This window comes from Dissoconium aciculare (genome assembly GCF_010015565.1).
Source record: "Dissoconium aciculare CBS 342.82 unplaced genomic scaffold K489scaffold_8, whole genome shotgun sequence".
In the NCBI taxonomy this organism is placed as follows: Eukaryota; Fungi; Ascomycota; class Dothideomycetes; order Mycosphaerellales; family Dissoconiaceae; genus Dissoconium; species Dissoconium aciculare.
Window position 1 is genome coordinate 981561 of NW_022984958.1, and position 16399 is coordinate 997959.

General features: G+C 53.2%; 7 protein-coding genes across 7 annotated transcripts; 3 read left to right on the forward strand and 4 right to left on the reverse strand.

Moving 5' to 3' along the window:
* The first annotated feature begins 142 nt into the window (after positions 1-142).
* Positions 143-2656, forward strand: K489DRAFT_254782 (uncharacterized protein). Its single transcript, XM_033599991.1, has 3 exons — positions 143-514; positions 592-1503; positions 1612-2656. The coding sequence occupies exons 1-3, from the start codon at positions 355-357 to the stop codon at positions 2406-2408; spliced, it is 1869 nt and encodes a 622-aa protein (XP_033458755.1). The 5' UTR covers positions 143-354; the 3' UTR covers positions 2409-2656.
* A 248-nt stretch (positions 2657-2904) lies between these two features.
* Positions 2905-7381, reverse strand: K489DRAFT_395328 (GDPD-domain-containing protein; the record flags this gene model as incomplete). The annotated part of the gene is made up of 13 exons (XM_033606840.1): positions 2905-4965; positions 4996-5025; positions 5050-5123; positions 5145-5187; positions 5209-5430; positions 5461-5625; positions 5653-5733; positions 5767-5989; positions 6026-6149; positions 6171-6275; positions 6331-6463; positions 7214-7267; positions 7367-7381. 13 exons carry the CDS (start codon positions 7379-7381, stop codon positions 2905-2907), a joined length of 3330 nt encoding a protein of 1109 aa, XP_033458756.1.
* Positions 7382-7900: 519 nt separating this feature from the next.
* Positions 7901-9314, forward strand: K489DRAFT_402576 (uncharacterized protein; the record flags this gene model as incomplete). The annotated part of the gene is made up of 2 exons (XM_033607055.1): positions 7901-9183; positions 9234-9314. The coding sequence occupies exons 1-2, from the start codon at positions 8347-8349 to the stop codon at positions 9312-9314; spliced, it is 918 nt and encodes a 305-aa protein (XP_033458757.1). The 5' UTR covers positions 7901-8346.
* A 156-nt stretch (positions 9315-9470) lies between these two features.
* Positions 9471-10490, reverse strand: K489DRAFT_381711 (NAD(P)-binding protein). Its single transcript, XM_033605193.1, has one exon. The coding sequence runs from the start codon at positions 10322-10324 to the stop codon at positions 9581-9583; it is 744 nt and encodes a 247-aa protein (XP_033458758.1). The 5' UTR covers positions 10325-10490; the 3' UTR covers positions 9471-9580.
* A 547-nt stretch (positions 10491-11037) lies between these two features.
* On the reverse strand, positions 11038-12426 carry K489DRAFT_411153 (uncharacterized protein; the record flags this gene model as incomplete). The annotated part of the gene is made up of 2 exons (XM_033607779.1): positions 11038-11883; positions 11941-12426. 2 exons carry the CDS (start codon positions 12424-12426, stop codon positions 11038-11040), a joined length of 1332 nt encoding a protein of 443 aa, XP_033458759.1.
* A 1006-nt stretch (positions 12427-13432) lies between these two features.
* On the forward strand, positions 13433-15181 carry K489DRAFT_411154 (uncharacterized protein; the record flags this gene model as incomplete). The annotated part of the gene is made up of 1 exon (XM_033607780.1): positions 13433-15181. The coding sequence occupies one exon, from the start codon at positions 13433-13435 to the stop codon at positions 15179-15181; it is 1749 nt and encodes a 582-aa protein (XP_033458760.1).
* A 62-nt stretch (positions 15182-15243) lies between these two features.
* On the reverse strand, positions 15244-16395 carry K489DRAFT_341048 (cysteine proteinase). The gene is made up of 2 exons (XM_033602274.1): positions 16113-16395; positions 15244-16038 (listed from the first exon to the last, which is right to left on the reverse strand). Exons 1-2 carry the CDS (start codon positions 16168-16170, stop codon positions 15335-15337), a joined length of 762 nt encoding a protein of 253 aa, XP_033458761.1. The 5' UTR covers positions 16171-16395; the 3' UTR covers positions 15244-15334.
* Positions 16396-16399: the final 4 nt, after the last annotated feature.

The window sequence follows — 16399 nt, forward strand, 5'->3', positions numbered from 1 at the left end:
ACCACCAGAGTCACTTTGGTACAACTCGTGACGCTGGACTCAAGATTTACGATTTCTATTGCGGGAGGACATTTTCACAAGTGAACATGCTTCGCACGTACTTTTGAAAGAGGTGGGATGCGTCGTATAAACAACATCAAATCTCAGAACCACGATTTCAAACTATGTCCTCGCGAGGTGCTTCAACTGAGCACCATGCTTCGGTTGGCTTGAAGGTTCATTACGGTCACGTGCAGCGCGTCACTCCCGTGTGTAGTGGCGACGCGTCTCCTGCTGCATCGCGGGCGGGGGCCTTATTGGCAGCACATTTGCGACTCGCGACACAAGGCAGATGCAGCTCATTGTGCGATCAAGATGCCGCCGGCGATTTGCGATTCAGAAGGCGAGGAAGAGGAAGTCTTTGCCCAGGAGCGTCCTTCGCAAAGCAGCATCATTTCCTGGGCTGCTAAGCAGATCGATGCAGTCGCAGTGCAGCTTTTCGATGGCGCGGATGATCGAGCCACAGGCTCTACCGGTATGTTGACGGTCCTTGCAGATGCGCTCCCGACTTCGCCACCGCTACATACATCCGGTCCACTAATCACCATATAGATACGGCGCAGCTAGAGGCTGAAATCCGAAATGCGGCCTGGGGACTGTTTGGCACTGATCCCAGTCAACATTCGCAGCCCAAACTCAACTCATCTCAAATCGCGTCCGGGTCGCACAAGCGCAGTCATACAGATTACAATATCGCGAGAGATGCATCGCAATCAAGCAACAAGCGCTCCAAGACCTTCGGCGGGGCCTGTCCAGTGATACCGCCACAGCCAGGGCTATCAGAGCACTCTGCCATGTTCAACGAGCCCCAAATGCCTTTCCAGGGATCCTTGTTTGAGGATTTCGTGAATCATGAACCGTTCGGCATGTTTCAGGAGACCGGCGACACTGTGGCCGACATGTCTTCTTGTCAAGAGAGGCTGGTGGCCGAGGCCATTGCTGACTTCGGAAAGTCCGAAACCATTTCCACGACGCGTCCCACACCGGTCGAATTGCCTCCCAGCCCGTCGTTCCCTTACTCGTCTTCGACGAGACCAACACAGAAGGCGGTCGCTGTTGATCATGTTGAGCACGTAGCCGAGGAGCACAGCAGCGAATACAATATAGTTCTGGACCTCGGGCCCGAGCACGTTCATTCTGTCGCCGACGATGCCTGTGATACACAGTCTCTTCAGCCACCACCTCACCTCAGCCCTGTGACACTCCTACCAACTGGACTTCCGGAGACAAACACTCCATTTGAGACGCAAGCCATGCCAAAAACAGGGAAACTCCGCAGTCGCAAGCGAACGATGGAAATCGACACGATGAATAACATGGGTGAAGACGAGCTATTGGTTGAGCTACCCAAAGAGCAATATCAACCGAGACCAAGTCGAAGGCGAGCGACCGACACGATGGAGCTCGCCTCGCCCAAGGCCACTGCGCCAAAACAAACGTCCAAGAAGCGAAGGAAGACCGATGGTAATCCTGCAAACATCGACTCACGATCGTCTTTCGACGAAAATGAGCCAGTGGCTTCGGTAGAGGCAAGTCTGGTTCTCCAAGCTGACTCGAAGCATGTCGATTTAGATCAAATTGATCCTAGCAAATCTGAGGCCATTGCTGTTGACATGAAACCGCCGCCATCGGTTGGCTTGTCCGGACGGAAGGGAATACGAAGTCATACTACGATCTTCGAAGATCACATCAATTCCGATACCTCGCTCAAGTCGCCAAGTCTCAGCCAGCGACAAGCTCTTCGGCGGTCCGTCTTAAAGGACATTTCAAATGAGCCTGCAGAACAAAACCCAAAGCCAAGGCGTCAAAGCAGGAAGATTCTGGTCGATAGTGAAGACGACGACGAGGATGAGCTTGGCAAGATTAGTGATGTTGAGGACACAATCCCACTTAAACGAGGTAGAGGTCGACCATCGAAAGGCAAGCCTAAAAAGGCAACGTCTGTCGGAAACTCAGCCAATGCAATTCCCGATGAGCTAGATGCTGCAGTAGGTGCTCCAGAACCACGAGTGAAGAAAGGCCGAGGTCGACCCGCGAAGAACAAAGTAGCAGAATCAAAGGTCGATGACAAAGTGATCGAGGATGAGGAAGAGATAGAGCCGGATGCGGGCTCAAGCAGAGTGCTGGAGGCGGTCGTGATCATCCCGCCCCAAACTACACCTTCGGTAGTCTCTTCAACTCATGCACCGACACCTCCACCCGAGCCGCCCGCCAAATGCACGCCGGAGCCGAAACCTTCCAAGCTGCCCAATGGCCCCGTCACGCACTCTCCGATCAAAAAATGCCTGACATCGACTTCGAAGTATCGCGTCGGACTCAGTAAGCGACAGCGCATTCAGCCACTACATTCGAGCATTCGGAAACGATAAGTCTAACCTCGATCTTGGGCGAAGAAGGCATGCTGTCAATGTTCCCGGGTGCAGAATCAATGTTATACAGCATGAGTATGCTTTGAGATGGGGATTGATGATTGCTTCACGGGAGAAACGAACTTGATGAGCTTTTGATATTGTCTATTAAGATACCCATACATTGATAATTTCAAGAATAAGCGAGTTTCGCAAACTTGCAAAAAACGTGCACCTTAAAAATCTGTCTGTACTACCTCAAAGTAGGTGTTGAGTCTCAATTGTATTGCATGATCCATCAGCGGCCATAGCGCCTATCGCAACAGCAGCATATCCAGACTCAATATGCTAGATTGTATGATTCAAATAGCCTCCCGCCCGTCTACATCACTCATGATCATCGTCATCATCCCTCAATGGAGTGGACCTCAATGATCACAACAAGACCACCATCATGATTTGTGAATCTTCGATCAATCCCGTCCCTTCCAAACGGCGTCACTTCAAGCCGCCGACTTCAAGCCGCCAACTTCAAATCCGCCACCGGTTTCGCCAGCCCATCAACCGCAAGATTATGACTAGCCGCCTCCTTGGCAGCCGCATATTCCGCTTCCGTCAAACCCTTCCTCACACGGGCCACGCTGTCCACAATGACAGCGTCGATGCCCGCCTGCGCCTGCAGATTGCTGTTCACGGGGTCATTGTTCAGCGTGCCATAGCTGACACACACGAGCGACGAGCTCTGCACCACACCGATCAGTCTTGGACACAGCACCAGCGGTTCCGCGGCGCTGACGATGCCCAGCAGGCTCCATCTCGAGGCGAAGCGCACGGCTTCCTGTAGGCTGGACGCGCGAATGTCGCCGACGGCGCTGACGCCCGCGTCGGTGAGGAACAAAACGGGGATCGAGGGCTGCTTGAAGGTCAACAGCAGGCAGATATCCGGATGGAACGAAGAGAAGACGATGTTGCGCTTGCCGCGACGGTCGTAGACCATGGCGAGGACAGTGTCGACGAAGGAGTTGAGTTCGACGGCGTAGGTGTCCATTTCCTCGGCCACGCTCTCGAAGAGCATCGGGTATTTCATTTCGATGTTGAAGCCGACTTCTTCGGGCAACGTGCGGAACATCTCCTCGAGCGTGGTGAAGGGCGATTGGATGAAATCGCCCCGGCTGTTGGCTTTGAAACCTTTCTTTTTGAAGTCCCGCGTGTGTTTCATGCGTTCTTTGGTTTGGTCGGGGGCGACGGGGCCGCCAACGGAGTAGGAGCGCTTAGGGCGGCGGGTACGTGGATCGCGCTCTTCGCCTGGTTTACTCGCGGAGTTTGCGGGTTGGTCGGATGGATCTTCGAAACGACTGGCTTTTGGTGCTTCACTAAGTGCTAGGAATTGTTCCAATGTCAAAGTATGTACGGGCACATCTGCGCCAGTCTCGCTGACTAGGAAGTCGTGGTAAATGACAGGCACCAGATCTTTAGTCATTTGGACGTCGAATTCGACATACGATGCCCCCAAATTGGCAGCGGTGATGAAAGACTGGATTGTGTTCTCTCCGAGCTGTAGAGATGTCTTGGTTGTCATGTTCTTGCCCAGGCCACGATGACCAATGACCTTCGTTGAAGATTTCGTCCAGTACGTCTTCTCTTCAGTAATGCTCATCTTGGGATGTTTGAAAGGCGTGATGATGAGGAAGTTGAAGTTGATTGATCCGATGACTTCAAGACTGCTTCCGGCGATGAGCGGCACACTGAGATCAGTCTGAAGTGACATACGCTTCGTGCCCACATCGAGCTTGATGCTTGACAGGAGAGCCACGGCACGAGCAATGACCTTATCCTTTGACCCAGCATACGTCGGGACGAGATCGAACAGCAATTTGACTTTTGAAGGATCTTTTGTTGTGAAAGTGATGGGCGATGTGCTGATCTCCTCCTGAATCGGTAGATCGATGACCTGCGATTCGCCGTTCGCGCCTTGGGCTGAAACGACTAGCGACAATGCGGTATCAAGCTGTGTGGCATGAGCATCCGCAAGCGCGATGCTATCGAGGTTTATTGGTCCTATGCTCTTGTGCTCATCCAAAGTTCCAAGACTAACGAGCACCATAGTTTCATCCGTGAGATAACGATGACCGAACGCTTTCATGGGCTCTGGTAAGCGTGCGAGAGTATTGCTCGTGTCTTTCGGTCCACCGTGCGAGCGCTTGTCACCAAGCGACGATGTCTTTGGCGGCGATGAAGATAGTTGCGCCGGTATCTCTGGGCTCGTGAATTGACTTGGAGGTGGCGTTAGTGACGCAAGATATCTCGCCACTTCAAGATGTCCGCGTAGAGCGGCGTGCTCTTGTGGTAACCATGTCGATGAGTCACGAACATTCGTCTGTGCCCCACAATCGATCAAGAGTTTCACGATCGGTAGGTGTCCATTGACGCAAGCAATGAACAGTGGCGTCCAGCCAAAAGTCTTTTCGGCAATCTCTACATCGGGGCGGAATGCGCCCGTATTCGCCAGGAGAGCACGAGCGCATTCTTCGTGACCAAAACGTGCAGCAGTATGCAATGCCGTTTCACCTTGTTCGTCCTGGAAATTGATATCGACTCCAGCGTCGACCAAAAGCTTGACGATCTTGTGGAAGTTGGCCTTCGTCGCTAGCACTAGAGACACGCTGCTCTTCTCCACATGCTTGCTTGTCAAGCGATGATCTGTGAATTTGTGCCAATCGTCCACCATCAATAATGCTTTTGAGGTCCTGTAATGACCGCCAATGACAGCAAGATGCAGCGGCGCAAAGCCTTCCTCATCCTGCCAAACTTGTGAATCGACTCCTTCGGCGATGTCAAAGAGGTGCCAGTCTTGCATTCGTGACATCAAAGTCTCAGTTGCAAACACAAGACCGTACTGCGCAGCGTAGTGGAGAGGCGTTCGACCGTATATATCCCTGCTTCTCACGGCAGGCCGCTGAGCTGGTGTGAGCTTGTCGAGTACGAATATCAGGAGCTTCTTCGCTTCATCATCATCACTGAAATAGGCCGCGGGATCGCGCTCCTCGACTTTGAGATCGGTGGGCGCTCGCACAGGATGCTGCGCCGCGTGGATATAGGAAGTGCCTTTCGCTATGTCGTCCACTCCACCGGAGCTATCCAGCGCCCTGGACCGTCCCGTGGCAATTACCATGCGGTGAAGGCAGTTCCGCTGATTCATATCGTCTTCTGGATCGAGAGTCGGCGCTCGACTCAGGAACTCTTCAATAGATCGATACGCTTTTACAGCAATGGCACGCTGCAACAAATCCAGCAGCAAACCTCTTTGTGAAGCAGGACTTGAATTGGCAGAAGCATTCGTGTAGAGCTCAAGCAGTTTCGCGCTGTCGTCATTTCGGACGGCAGTATCCATAGCCTCCAGGACCGCCGAAGGAATCTGCAGGTTGCCCTTCGACCCCATCCGACGTAATGAGTGTGAACTACCGGAATGTATTGAGCTTGCGTCGTCGGGGACTTTGACATCATTCAAGCTTGAGAGCCATTCGTTGATGTTCCGCATGTCCAATGTGAGACGATTGTTGGTCGCAAACTGCTTCGGATCCACGCGAGTGGTCAGGTATCGGCTCTGTGTAGTCGAAGATTCTATCTTCTTGTCCAACTTCTTTGTGATCTTGACGAAACCTCGGCGGTTGACCTCTCCATACCACTGCAGCTTCCTGCATTGTCCGCGCAACTCAAGCAGAGCGCCCATCAAATCCTCCAGGTCCTCCTTTTCCAATCCATCTTTGAGCTTCGATGCGACACCGTATCGCTCGAACAAGAGGCGCAGACGACGGGAGAGTTCGGCATATCTTTGGTTGTAAAAGGTATCGACATCCTCGAGCTGACGATCAAGAGTGTAAAAGAACTCTGCGAATGTCGTTAGGTTTTCACACCTGTCCAGGAGGACATTGTAGCGTCATACCAGCCAAATCCGGCTCCGAGCCCTCCGATTCAGACTGCAGACGAGCCGTTTTGATCAACTTCTTCAGGGCTTTATAGTCGATGTAGGATCGCGCCCATTCTGGAACTTGATTACGCGCTAGGTTTTGCCCGAACTGTGAAATGGCGATCAGCGCTGTTCAGAGGTTGGAGGGTAGTTTCAGCTTCGGCGCACCTTCATGGTTGCGATATGTGCAGGTATAGTAAGAAAGAATGTGAGATGCGGACAAGTAGGATCGCACACGGACGAAGATCCTCAAATGCAACGATACATAGACAACCAGGGAGAGGGATTAATGGTCCAGGCAGAGCAAGCTGGGTCGTCCTTGACTGTCTAAATGATAGCTCTAAATGAAGTTGGAAGCACACGACCCCATGTGACGTCGGTAGAGGGACAGACAGGTTCAGTCAATGAATCAGCATGGGTCAAAGAAAAGTCAAAGAGCCACCGGATGTGGTATCTAATCAGCGGTCTTTCTTTTTGGATTGAGGCGCGGGAAGCTCAATGGACCGGATCTGAGGTAACTCTGACACAACGGACAAGCATATTGGACCTGGGCGCCAAGGCGTACACTACGCACACCGCATCCTCAGGGGTGAGCATCGTGTGATCATCGAGAACGATCAGGCGGCGAGCGGTGTGTGTGCGTGTGTGTGTGAGTTGTAGTCGCTCATGCCGTCGAATTGGCATCGTGGTGCGCATTCAAAGTGCTCTGGCGCGAAATCGAGCGGCGAGCGGAGGGGTCGGAATTCTCGGGAGACATCCAAGCTGCATTGGCAGGAGCACGCAGCATGCAGATACAGGTACACGGCAGCTAATCTGGAGGAGAGAAATGTCCACCAGTCGCCGCTCGAACGTCGCCAACGTGTCTCGGCTGCTCCGGCCCGTATTTGGAACCAACGAGAAGCTGCGCCGGCGGCTGTGGTTACAGTTTTTTTGTACAAGTCCAGCTGGCCAAGTCTGAGCTTCCAGATCACAGGGTAATGTACAATTATGGAAGTATAGCAGATCAACTCACTTTCCGGCGTTTCATCGTTCTACTGTGGCTATGTTTGCCGCCAATAAAGGGACTGCGGACGCCAATGGACGTGGCGTCGAGCGGAGAACAGTCGTGACAGTGCGGAGATGCACCAGATCAGATTAAGAAACATGGATGGAACATGCCCGGAGATCTCAAATTGCCCGTCGTTTAGCACACGGAACATATGTCGTGTGACTTGGTCCTTGCCATTGCACTTCCGGCAATTTCGCTTCGAAAGGGACCATGGAGAAACGCCACTCGCCTTGTCTACGTGCTAAGGAGATTCCTAACATGACTCATTTGCCGCTTCTCCGGCCAGGTGATCGTTGGAAAGGCAATGCCAATGAGGCTGGAGGAGAATGTCTCCGAAATCTCGAGGAAAGCTGCACTGATGACAGCGGCGCTGGAATGCGGGGTGGAACAATTCCCACACGTGACAGCGCGAGCCCAGGAAATCGATCGGCGAGCCCTGACGACCGAATTCGCGTTCACCATCACAGACCATCTACAGCTGTTCCACTGTGAATCAAACCTGAACATAAGAAATCGACGATTGATCAATCCGTGATGTTTCAAAATAATGGTTCCGGAGCGATGAACTGTTGTCATCTTGGCGTGAGAGCTCCGCACACTCTACGGAAGAGTCTTATGGTTTTTCGCAAATCCGCTCCGTGAAATGCCAATCGTGAACTCTATTTGAGCCCTCGATGATTACTGGGCTTTATCTAGGAGGATTCGACATCAGAGCCATCACTTCACTCGTAATTCTGCTGGCCCAAGTCACAGCGTGTTCGAGCAGTGTCTCAATCCTTCGAATCTATTCGCAACGTTGTAAGACACGTTCACATCCTTGCAATTTCGATGCTGATCCAGGCAAGCTCGAATCTCACATACCCGCCTGCCTCTGATGTCATACTTTCGCTCACTTTGCGACGCGTCAAGGCACCGTCTGAAGACGACAAGGCAGCATCGTCGCAATGCCGCGCATCTTGCCTTGGGCGGTTGAGGCAACCCCGAGGAAAGTCGCCACTGCGACAACAACTCCAACGCCCACCCGGAGAAGAGTACCGTCGCCAAGCGATGTCGTCAATTCTGATCTAGAGGACGTTGACATTGCCAAATCACCAGTACGGACAGCACGTCAACGCGAACGCACGCCTTCGACATCACCTCCACCAGCCCCTTTGTCGGTAGAGTTCATGAAGGATGGCTACCACGCGGACGATATATATCGCATGGTAGAAGACGAGTTCGTCGCTACTGCGAAGCTCTATACCCAGCACATTCATTACGCGGAGTATGTTCGACTTAAGAAGTTGGCTGCTTCTCGCGGAAAGGATGCTTTGGCCGGACTGCACCGTGGGACGGATGGTAAAACACCGAGGAGTACGACATTAAAGTTGCGGCAAGAAGCCGAGGACAATGCGGAGCAGCGGGCGCAGGGACAAGGCGACAGTGACGATGATGATGAATACCTGATGGACCCACAGCTGGCAGGTCTCATGACTGGTGGATCGCGATTTCGGGAAGTGCTTAGCCATGATTTGACAGTGAAGATTTCTGCGAATAAGTCAAATACACGCGCCGCGGCCGGCTACTCTCAGTCTCCTCACAAGGAGCACAAGACTTTTGATATCTTTGGCGCAGGACCAAGCAGGAACCTGTCGAAACCAACTTCGCGATCCAGTCTCGTCGTAAGTGAGGATGACGAGACTGACGAGGACGACCTCAATGCGGCACCACCGCCGGCAGTAATTCCTACTAGATTCTCTGCGAGAGCAGGGTCAGTGCCAGGTGCTCCGACTTGGGATGGCGTTCGTGCGGCACGAGACAAGCTAGTGGAACTCTCGCGTGGAACGGACAGGTCTTTGGATCCCAAAATCAAAACTTCGGGATCGGGGCTAGGCGTGCACTCGATCACTTCCGAATCGACAACATCAAGTGACAATAGGCTCCATGGAGGCTCCATGCCGTTGAGCGGCACCAAGACCTTTGCGAACAGCAGTATTGCGGAAGATGAGGCAAACAAGAAAAGAGCGAGCGAACATCTCGCGCAAAAACGAGCAGCACGCGAACAACGCGAGCGAGAGGAGAAACGAAAATCGGCAAAGACAGTGACCATACCAACGTTCATATTATGATTCTATTACAAATAGCAAGCAGCCAGCTACTTTGGACCACTGCCATCACCACCAGAGCCACCCCTCCTACTCACCATTTCTCCAGCATCGGCCTGATATCAATCTCATTCGTGAAAGCTCGCTTTCCCTGCGTCGACAAATTCCAATAGCTCTCCGCAATGTCGTCCGCCCCAATCTTCGCCTCCGGAGGTGCATCCTTCAGCCACTCCCGCGTGCGCGGGATATCAATCACGCCGTCGATAATGGCATGGGCGACATGCACGCCCTTGGGCGCAAACTCCTTCGCAATCGACGTCGACAACGCGCGCATGGCAAACTTGGCCGATGCAAAGCTAGACATCAGAGCATTGGCCTTGACCGAGGCCGTGGCGCCCGTAAAGATCAATGTCGGCGGGTACTTGGCCGAGCTATCTTCGGCATGCTTGACCAAATTCGGCAGAACCAATTGCGAGAAGAGGAAAGCTCCCTTGACGCTGACGTCGTGGCCCGCGCTGAATTCCTCCAGCGTGAGTTCCAGGAGGGGCTTGCGGACGAATCGGCCGCTGGCGTTGAAAATCGCGGCCGCGATGGGCGCGTTGGGGAATTCCTGCTCGATCGCAGCAAACGCTTGCTTCAGGCTCTCCGGGCTCGAGACATCCGTGCTGATGCCGAGTGCCTTGCCGCCGCTTGAGTTGATCTCTTTGGCGAGCGATTCGTAGTTTTCGGGACTGCGTGCGAGAAGGACGACGGGGTATGCGGCGGCGAATCTACGCGCGACGGCAGCGCCGGTTCCGGGACCGACACCGGCTACGATGGCGATTGCCTTGGATGTCATTGTGTGGTGGTGTGTGCCTGAAAGGTCACGCGAGTAGTGGAACAAGGGTTGGCTGAGCTTGCTGTGAAAAACTGATGGTTCGGCGAGTGCTGAATCTCGGATGCGAAGGTCCTGCTTATGAGAGTTGTGGTCAAACTACAGGATGATAGACTCAGGGATGGAAGATGAAGAACGAGGAATTGATGAGATGTTACATTATGATCATGATGCTTTCTGATCTATATGTGATATGCACACTCAACTAGCGTCACCTTCCATTATGCTTCGATGGCTCGAATGGCGTCACCGGATTACACATCAATTCGAAGGCTGCGCGAATCTCGAAATCGATTAGATGTGATGTACCATGACATAGATTCTAGCTACAGTACGACAGCGACTTGAGAGCCGCCCCCAGCTCTCAAACGTTCTTTGCGCCATCGCCCCCGGATTCTGGTCAGGAAGACACTAATAAAGCGCTTAATAATAGCCATGAGCTCAATTCCGGAGCCGTGGTTCTAAACTCCGAGTCTTGTGCTCCCCATGCGAGTCGCCTTGACACTGGTATTTTGATGAAAAGATTCATGCTGCTTACGATATAAAGAATGCAACCACACAAAACCCCAAAAACATGCTTCTCGAAGCACGATGTTGTGGAACAAGAAATCGTCGGTCCTGAAAGCTTGGACACAAACAAATAGCTACTATTGGTGGTGGTAATATAATACAATTCTTCACTCCGTCCACACATCCGTCTCCTTCCACGCCCCCTCCTCATCGCCGAAAATCGCCCGCGCCTCGTCGGCGCCCCCGCAGATATCCGTCCATGGGTGGAGCTGGTGGTCCTTGGTATGCAGGACGCCCAGCAGCTTCTGGCCGCGGAAGGGCACCTCCGGGTTCCAGTATCGCCACTCGATGCGCGGCTTGGAGGAGGCGTCGACGACGACGGCGAGCGGCAGGGCGGCTTTGCGCGAGGCGAAGTCGAGGAGTTTGCGCGAGTGCTCGTGGTACCAGAGCGTGCTCCAGGCTTTTTGGATGTCCGGGACGGTAAGCGACGGGTCGTATTGGATCACGGCCGGGACGGTATGGGCGGCATCGTCAGTCGCGAGGGTTTCAATTTGAGACCAGGTGCTGTTCGGCATGCCGGAGTGCTCGAAGCCGGCGACGGTCCAGAAAGGGGGCTCCGAGGTGATGAAGTCGGGTTTCTTTTCGGGTTTGATCGCGTGTAGGGTGGTGATGTCGGCCAGCAGTTCGTTCTGGGTATCAAGACCGATGCCGACTGTGGAGATGTCGATCACGTCCTCGGGCAAGTCCGTGGGCTTGTTCTCGTCGAATTGAGCGGAGTAGACTTGCTCGAGTTTGAAGTTGTTTTGGATCGCGTACTTGTAGACGTTCTGGAGGTGAATGGACGGCCCCATGGCGAGGTGCCAATTCGGAGCGCCTTGCTTACTCGCCATCAGAACAGTCTGGACGGGACCTTTCCGGTTCTTCGCCTTGTTGTTTCTTGTGATAATGTCATAATATCTTTGCACCAGCACCTCCGAACGAAGCTGGAACCAGCTGTTTTTGGTCACCACGATCTATGAGCATCATTTTATCAGTAGATGACGAGAACAAGAGGTTGGTTGCCGCCTCACCATATCCTCTGGCTGCGTATTCGCTTCCAGAAAGTTGAGGAATCGCTGCGTCTCTGACTGTCCCGAGGCATAATCGACAAACCATGGCACGGGATATCCCAGCACGGAAGCACCGAGCACCAAGCGGCAGGTGTTTACATCAATGGTCTCTGTCGCTTGGATGTTCGGGACAAGGAGGTACATATTTGCATTGCGCACCCCTAATGCGCCTTTGAAAAGCTTGGTGATCTTCTCAACCGAGGGCTTCTTGTACTTGACTCCACTGAAGAGCAGGAAACTTAGACCAAGCAAGGCGATGATGATCCATTTCCGCCGGCTCTGAACTTGTTTGTAGGACGGATCCTGTGCTGGGTTTTTGTTGTCGTGGGTATCGTTCGGCGCTGTAGCAGCACCATTCGCCTGGCCAGTGTTTCGTAGCGGCAACTCAATATCCTCGCGTGCCGACGAGTCGCGCAATTGCACCGCCTGACGCGAGAAGAAGCCCATTGTGATGATTAGAAACAATGGGCAAATGAAATAGTCGATGGTCGATGCAGACGAGACGCAGTTTTGACGACAATAGTAGCCCTGGAATGGATCTTTGCCCTAGTGCTTCGTGTGATGAGTTCAGTCCGCTGCCCAGGTGTGCTTGCAACGGGCAAACGCAATCGTGGGGATCCAAGCAATTGGCCCCGGCAATTTTTGGAAGGTCCCCTATTTCTTTGGCCTAGTGCGCACTGGAGAAGAGCACTCCCGAGGACCAAATTCACCTCCGCAAAGCGTCAGCGCCCTCCAATCTTTCTCACAATGAAAAGCATCAAACGGTCTCCCGTCTTTAACATCGAAGCATCCTTCTAGGTACAATACAACGTCTCCCAATCCTTGATGATTAAAATGCTACCACACATATTGCAACAGTCTTGAGATACCATGCTGAGATGCGCCTTATGCAGATGTAGACCGTCTCATTAGCCCGGGGCATCCAGGGGCATGTTCGCATCCTGCCACAGCACGGGGAAATTGACATTGCCTCGGGACGAACGCCACATATCTTGATTGTGCAGTCATGCTGGACTTATGCACATGCATTCATCACTCCTGGGCCGAACAACAGTGAATACTGGATCTTCCCCTCGGCGCAGACATAGAGACTCAATCAAAGGTCTCAAATTTGAAGTCGAACGCGTCGTCATTATTGCTCTTGTATAGTCCATCGTCGATCAAGGAGAAAATGTGTGCAGCCAAACTAGGCGAACAGACGGGATGTCATGGTTGCAGTGGAGGCCCGGCTACGCGTTCCTAAGGCTTTGCGGGGACGAACTTTGTCCCTTTTCGTGATGCAATCCCGGTGGATAAACTATACACGCGACGAGCTGCTGTCCTAAATTGCCCTACTCAATTTACAATCGACGACAGCAGCAGTGCGCTGGGTCTCCCATCACTCTTCCTTTTCATACTCACAATCGCGGAATGGCAATTCCTTGATCGCAGGGCGATCGTTCAATCGAATAGAATGCTCAACTTCATCCGAGGAAACTTCCTCACCTTCACGGCCGGCGTTCTCCTCATCGGTCCCTTCCTTTTCGCATACTATCTGCTAGGCGTGGTAATCTCAGCACCACTCCTGCTCGTCCGATCATCGCCGCCAGATCCATACTTCCATCTCCTGGTCCCGTCGCCTGCCACCAACGGCAACGTCTGCAGATCATTCCTTTCGGCGCGGATATTAGGCTACCCAGATCCTATCTTTGTCGGATGGGATGAGAAAGATCAGTTCAGCGAGTCTGAGGCGTATCGGTTCAAAATCGGGCAGACATTGAATTACTTGAAGAACCTGCCTGCAAAGGCCGACACGGACATAGTCTTGGTATTAGATGTCGCCGATGTCTGGCTTCAATTACGACCCGACGTTCTCATCAAGCGATACTATGACGTTCTCGACCGTGCCAACGATCGATTGAAAAAGGATCGTGTACATGGCAAGCTGTTCGCTGGCGCCGATGTCAGCCAACAGATTGTATTCGGTGCGGATAAATTGTGCGCTCCCCAGAAGGAGTCTGACCCGGCTTGCTGGGCGGTGCCAGAGTCCACCCTGTCCGAATTCGCATTTGGTCCGCAGACTGATAAGGGTGAATTGGAGGTTAGACGCCCACGATGGCTGAACTCAGGTACCATCATGGGCCCTGCTGCAGCTATGCGAGACATGTTTGAGGGTGCAATGGATGTCCTTCATGCTGTTGACCGAGAGGAGCGTGAAGGTCATCCTTCTGACCAGTTCTACTTCAGCGAGATTTTCGCCGAGCAGGAGCTTAATCGACACAAGCTGCGCAATAACAGCTTCGAGGCTGCACATCCAGAACTGCCCAAAATCCCGGACATGAAGAGAACAGAATATCACATTACTCTCGACTACGAATCCGAGCTTTTCCAGGTGTTCGCAAGATACGAGAATCACATCACATTCATGCGTCATCAGGACACTACTCCTGCGAGCCTCAGTCATTCCTCGGACGGTCGAATGCCCCGTCCCGATGAGCTACGCTTAAGCCCGGACGTCAAGAAATCCGACCCGCCATACACAGGCTCGAATGGCAAGGATGGCCTTCCATTCAGGACAGACTGGGTCAGATCTATTCTGGGCGTCAACACTGTGACCGGCCTCCCCATTCCGGTTATGCACCTGACGAACAATGAGCAATTTCGTGACGCAATGTGGGGACGCATGTGGTTCCAGGGGTCGAAAGATTACGGCAAACGTCTCTTCAAGGCTGCGGCAGAACGACTCAAAGCGAAGCCTGAGCACACATTTGTGCAAGTAGGGTCAATCAAGTACCACCCCGCGTCTTTCCGTCTCAGCGAGTACCGCGATGAGAGGCAGGGCGGTGTATGGACCAGCACCAACGAATGGATGCCGTTTGACGATGTTTGCGGTGACTTCGACGATGCCCTGTACCCTGAATACGACAAGGGTTGGTTCGATGTAGGCTTCCCGACGGACGAGTTGGACGAAAGTTCCGATGCCGACAAGGACAAGGGCGATGATAAGAAGGAAGATGGTGACGACCAAGAAAATCAAGATGAGCAGAGCGATGACGAAGAGCAGCACGTTGACGGAGAAATCCCTGGAGATTTCGGATTAGCGGCCGGAGAAAAGCCCGAAGACGAACAGGAAGAGGCTTTCCCGTTCGCCGAGACCGTCGAGACCATCGTCGAGTCTGGCGAGAAGCGTCGCCGTCGCCGTCGGAGCTCTGGAATTGTTTGAGTTCACTTCTGTACCTTGACATGTTGGTTTAGAGCTTGTACAATCGATAACATATCTCTTTTGAAGCACGTACATGATGCAAACGTCTAATTATGCTGGCTCGCTCCATTGATACTATCCATTCAACCTCGAATGCGCCTTCCCGAGTATGCCTCAGTCCAAAGCCTCTGCGAGTGCTATCAGGCTGAATCTCAGCTCCCCTCCACCAGCCTTTTCTTCTCGCCGTAAGAACGCCCGCACGCCCAAGTCCAGTGCCTTCGCGCTCAGCATATCCTCATCAGCATCCAACGCGCCCCGATCCAGCGGGCCCTTCCGTGTCCCATCCATCTCCCACAAGTGTCCGTCCTTCTCGCTCTTCACGAAACAAACATAATGTAGGTCAACGTCATCGCTCGCTTCCGGCGCACTGGTGTCCCCAGTAGCGGCGGCCGAAGCATGAGCATTTTCCAGCTCCGATGAATCTTCCACAGCCAAGGCCCGTTCCTTGGGTGCTAGTGGTGTCGCTTTGACGATCAATTTATCCAAGGCGCTGTCGGGGATGATCTGGTTTCTCGCGGCGCCGTTGGAAACTCCGTGCAGGAGTCCGTATAGCCCGCATGCATTCCCGATCGTCTGTTTGTACCATATCACGGGTTCCAGATCGCCAGACCCGGAATATTCCTCCCGGGAAGCATCTTCCTCTGCGCAGAATTTTGTGTGTGTAGCGGAGGTGGGAAAGACGAGGAGCAGAGTGTGGGCCGGACGGGGGATGAAGGCGAGGAGATCTGGGTCGTCGATGCTGTAGACGTCGTGAAATTGTAGCGAGGGTGAGAGGCCGAGCTTATGGAGGAGGCTGCTCATGACCTCCGGGTTGTTTTCTGAATAGTCATGTTCGCGGTCAGCGACGGTTTTGCCTTACTTGTTGGGCGGTGGGCAATGGCAGGAGACCGACCGAGTGGGACATAGTATTTGCTCCGTACAGGACGGTTTACCTCCTGTGAATCAGTCATGGTGAAGGCCTCGGGCTCAAGTGAATTTTATTGCAGAGCATGAACTCCAGGCAGAGGTGAGGAATCGTAGCAGGCACGATGAATAATAGATGCTCACGACACGCATAGCCGCCGCACGCGCGGGGCATTCGCGTCATTGTGCAGACGGAGGCGACTGGCGATGAAGTCACTCGCGTGTGCGGCGGCTCTCGTGCTACACTTCGTCGCAGAGATCCAATCGCTCATCTCT

Excerpts from the sequence above, each read along its gene's own strand:
- K489DRAFT_254782 (XM_033599991.1), top strand. The coding sequence starts at position 355 with ATGCCGCCGGCGATTTGCGATTCAGAAGGCGAGGAAGAGGAAGTCTTT. Across the intron at positions 515-591 it reads TCGAGCCACAGGCTCTACCG|ATACGGCGCAGCTAGAGGCT; the intron begins GTATGTTGACGG and ends ATCACCATATAG. Across the intron at positions 1,504-1,611 it reads GAAGCGAAGGAAGACCGATG|ATCAAATTGATCCTAGCAAA; the intron begins GTAATCCTGCAA and ends ATGTCGATTTAG.
- K489DRAFT_381711 (XM_033605193.1), bottom strand. The coding sequence starts at position 10,324 with ATGACATCCAAGGCAATCGCCATCGTAGCCGGTGTCGGTCCCGGAACC.
- K489DRAFT_341048 (XM_033602274.1), bottom strand. The coding sequence starts at position 16,170 with ATGACTGATTCACAGGAGGTAAACCGTCCTGTACGGAGCAAATACTAT. Across the intron at positions 16,039-16,112 it reads CAAATACTATGTCCCACTCG|AAAACAACCCGGAGGTCATG; the intron begins GTCGGTCTCCTG and ends ATGACTATTCAG.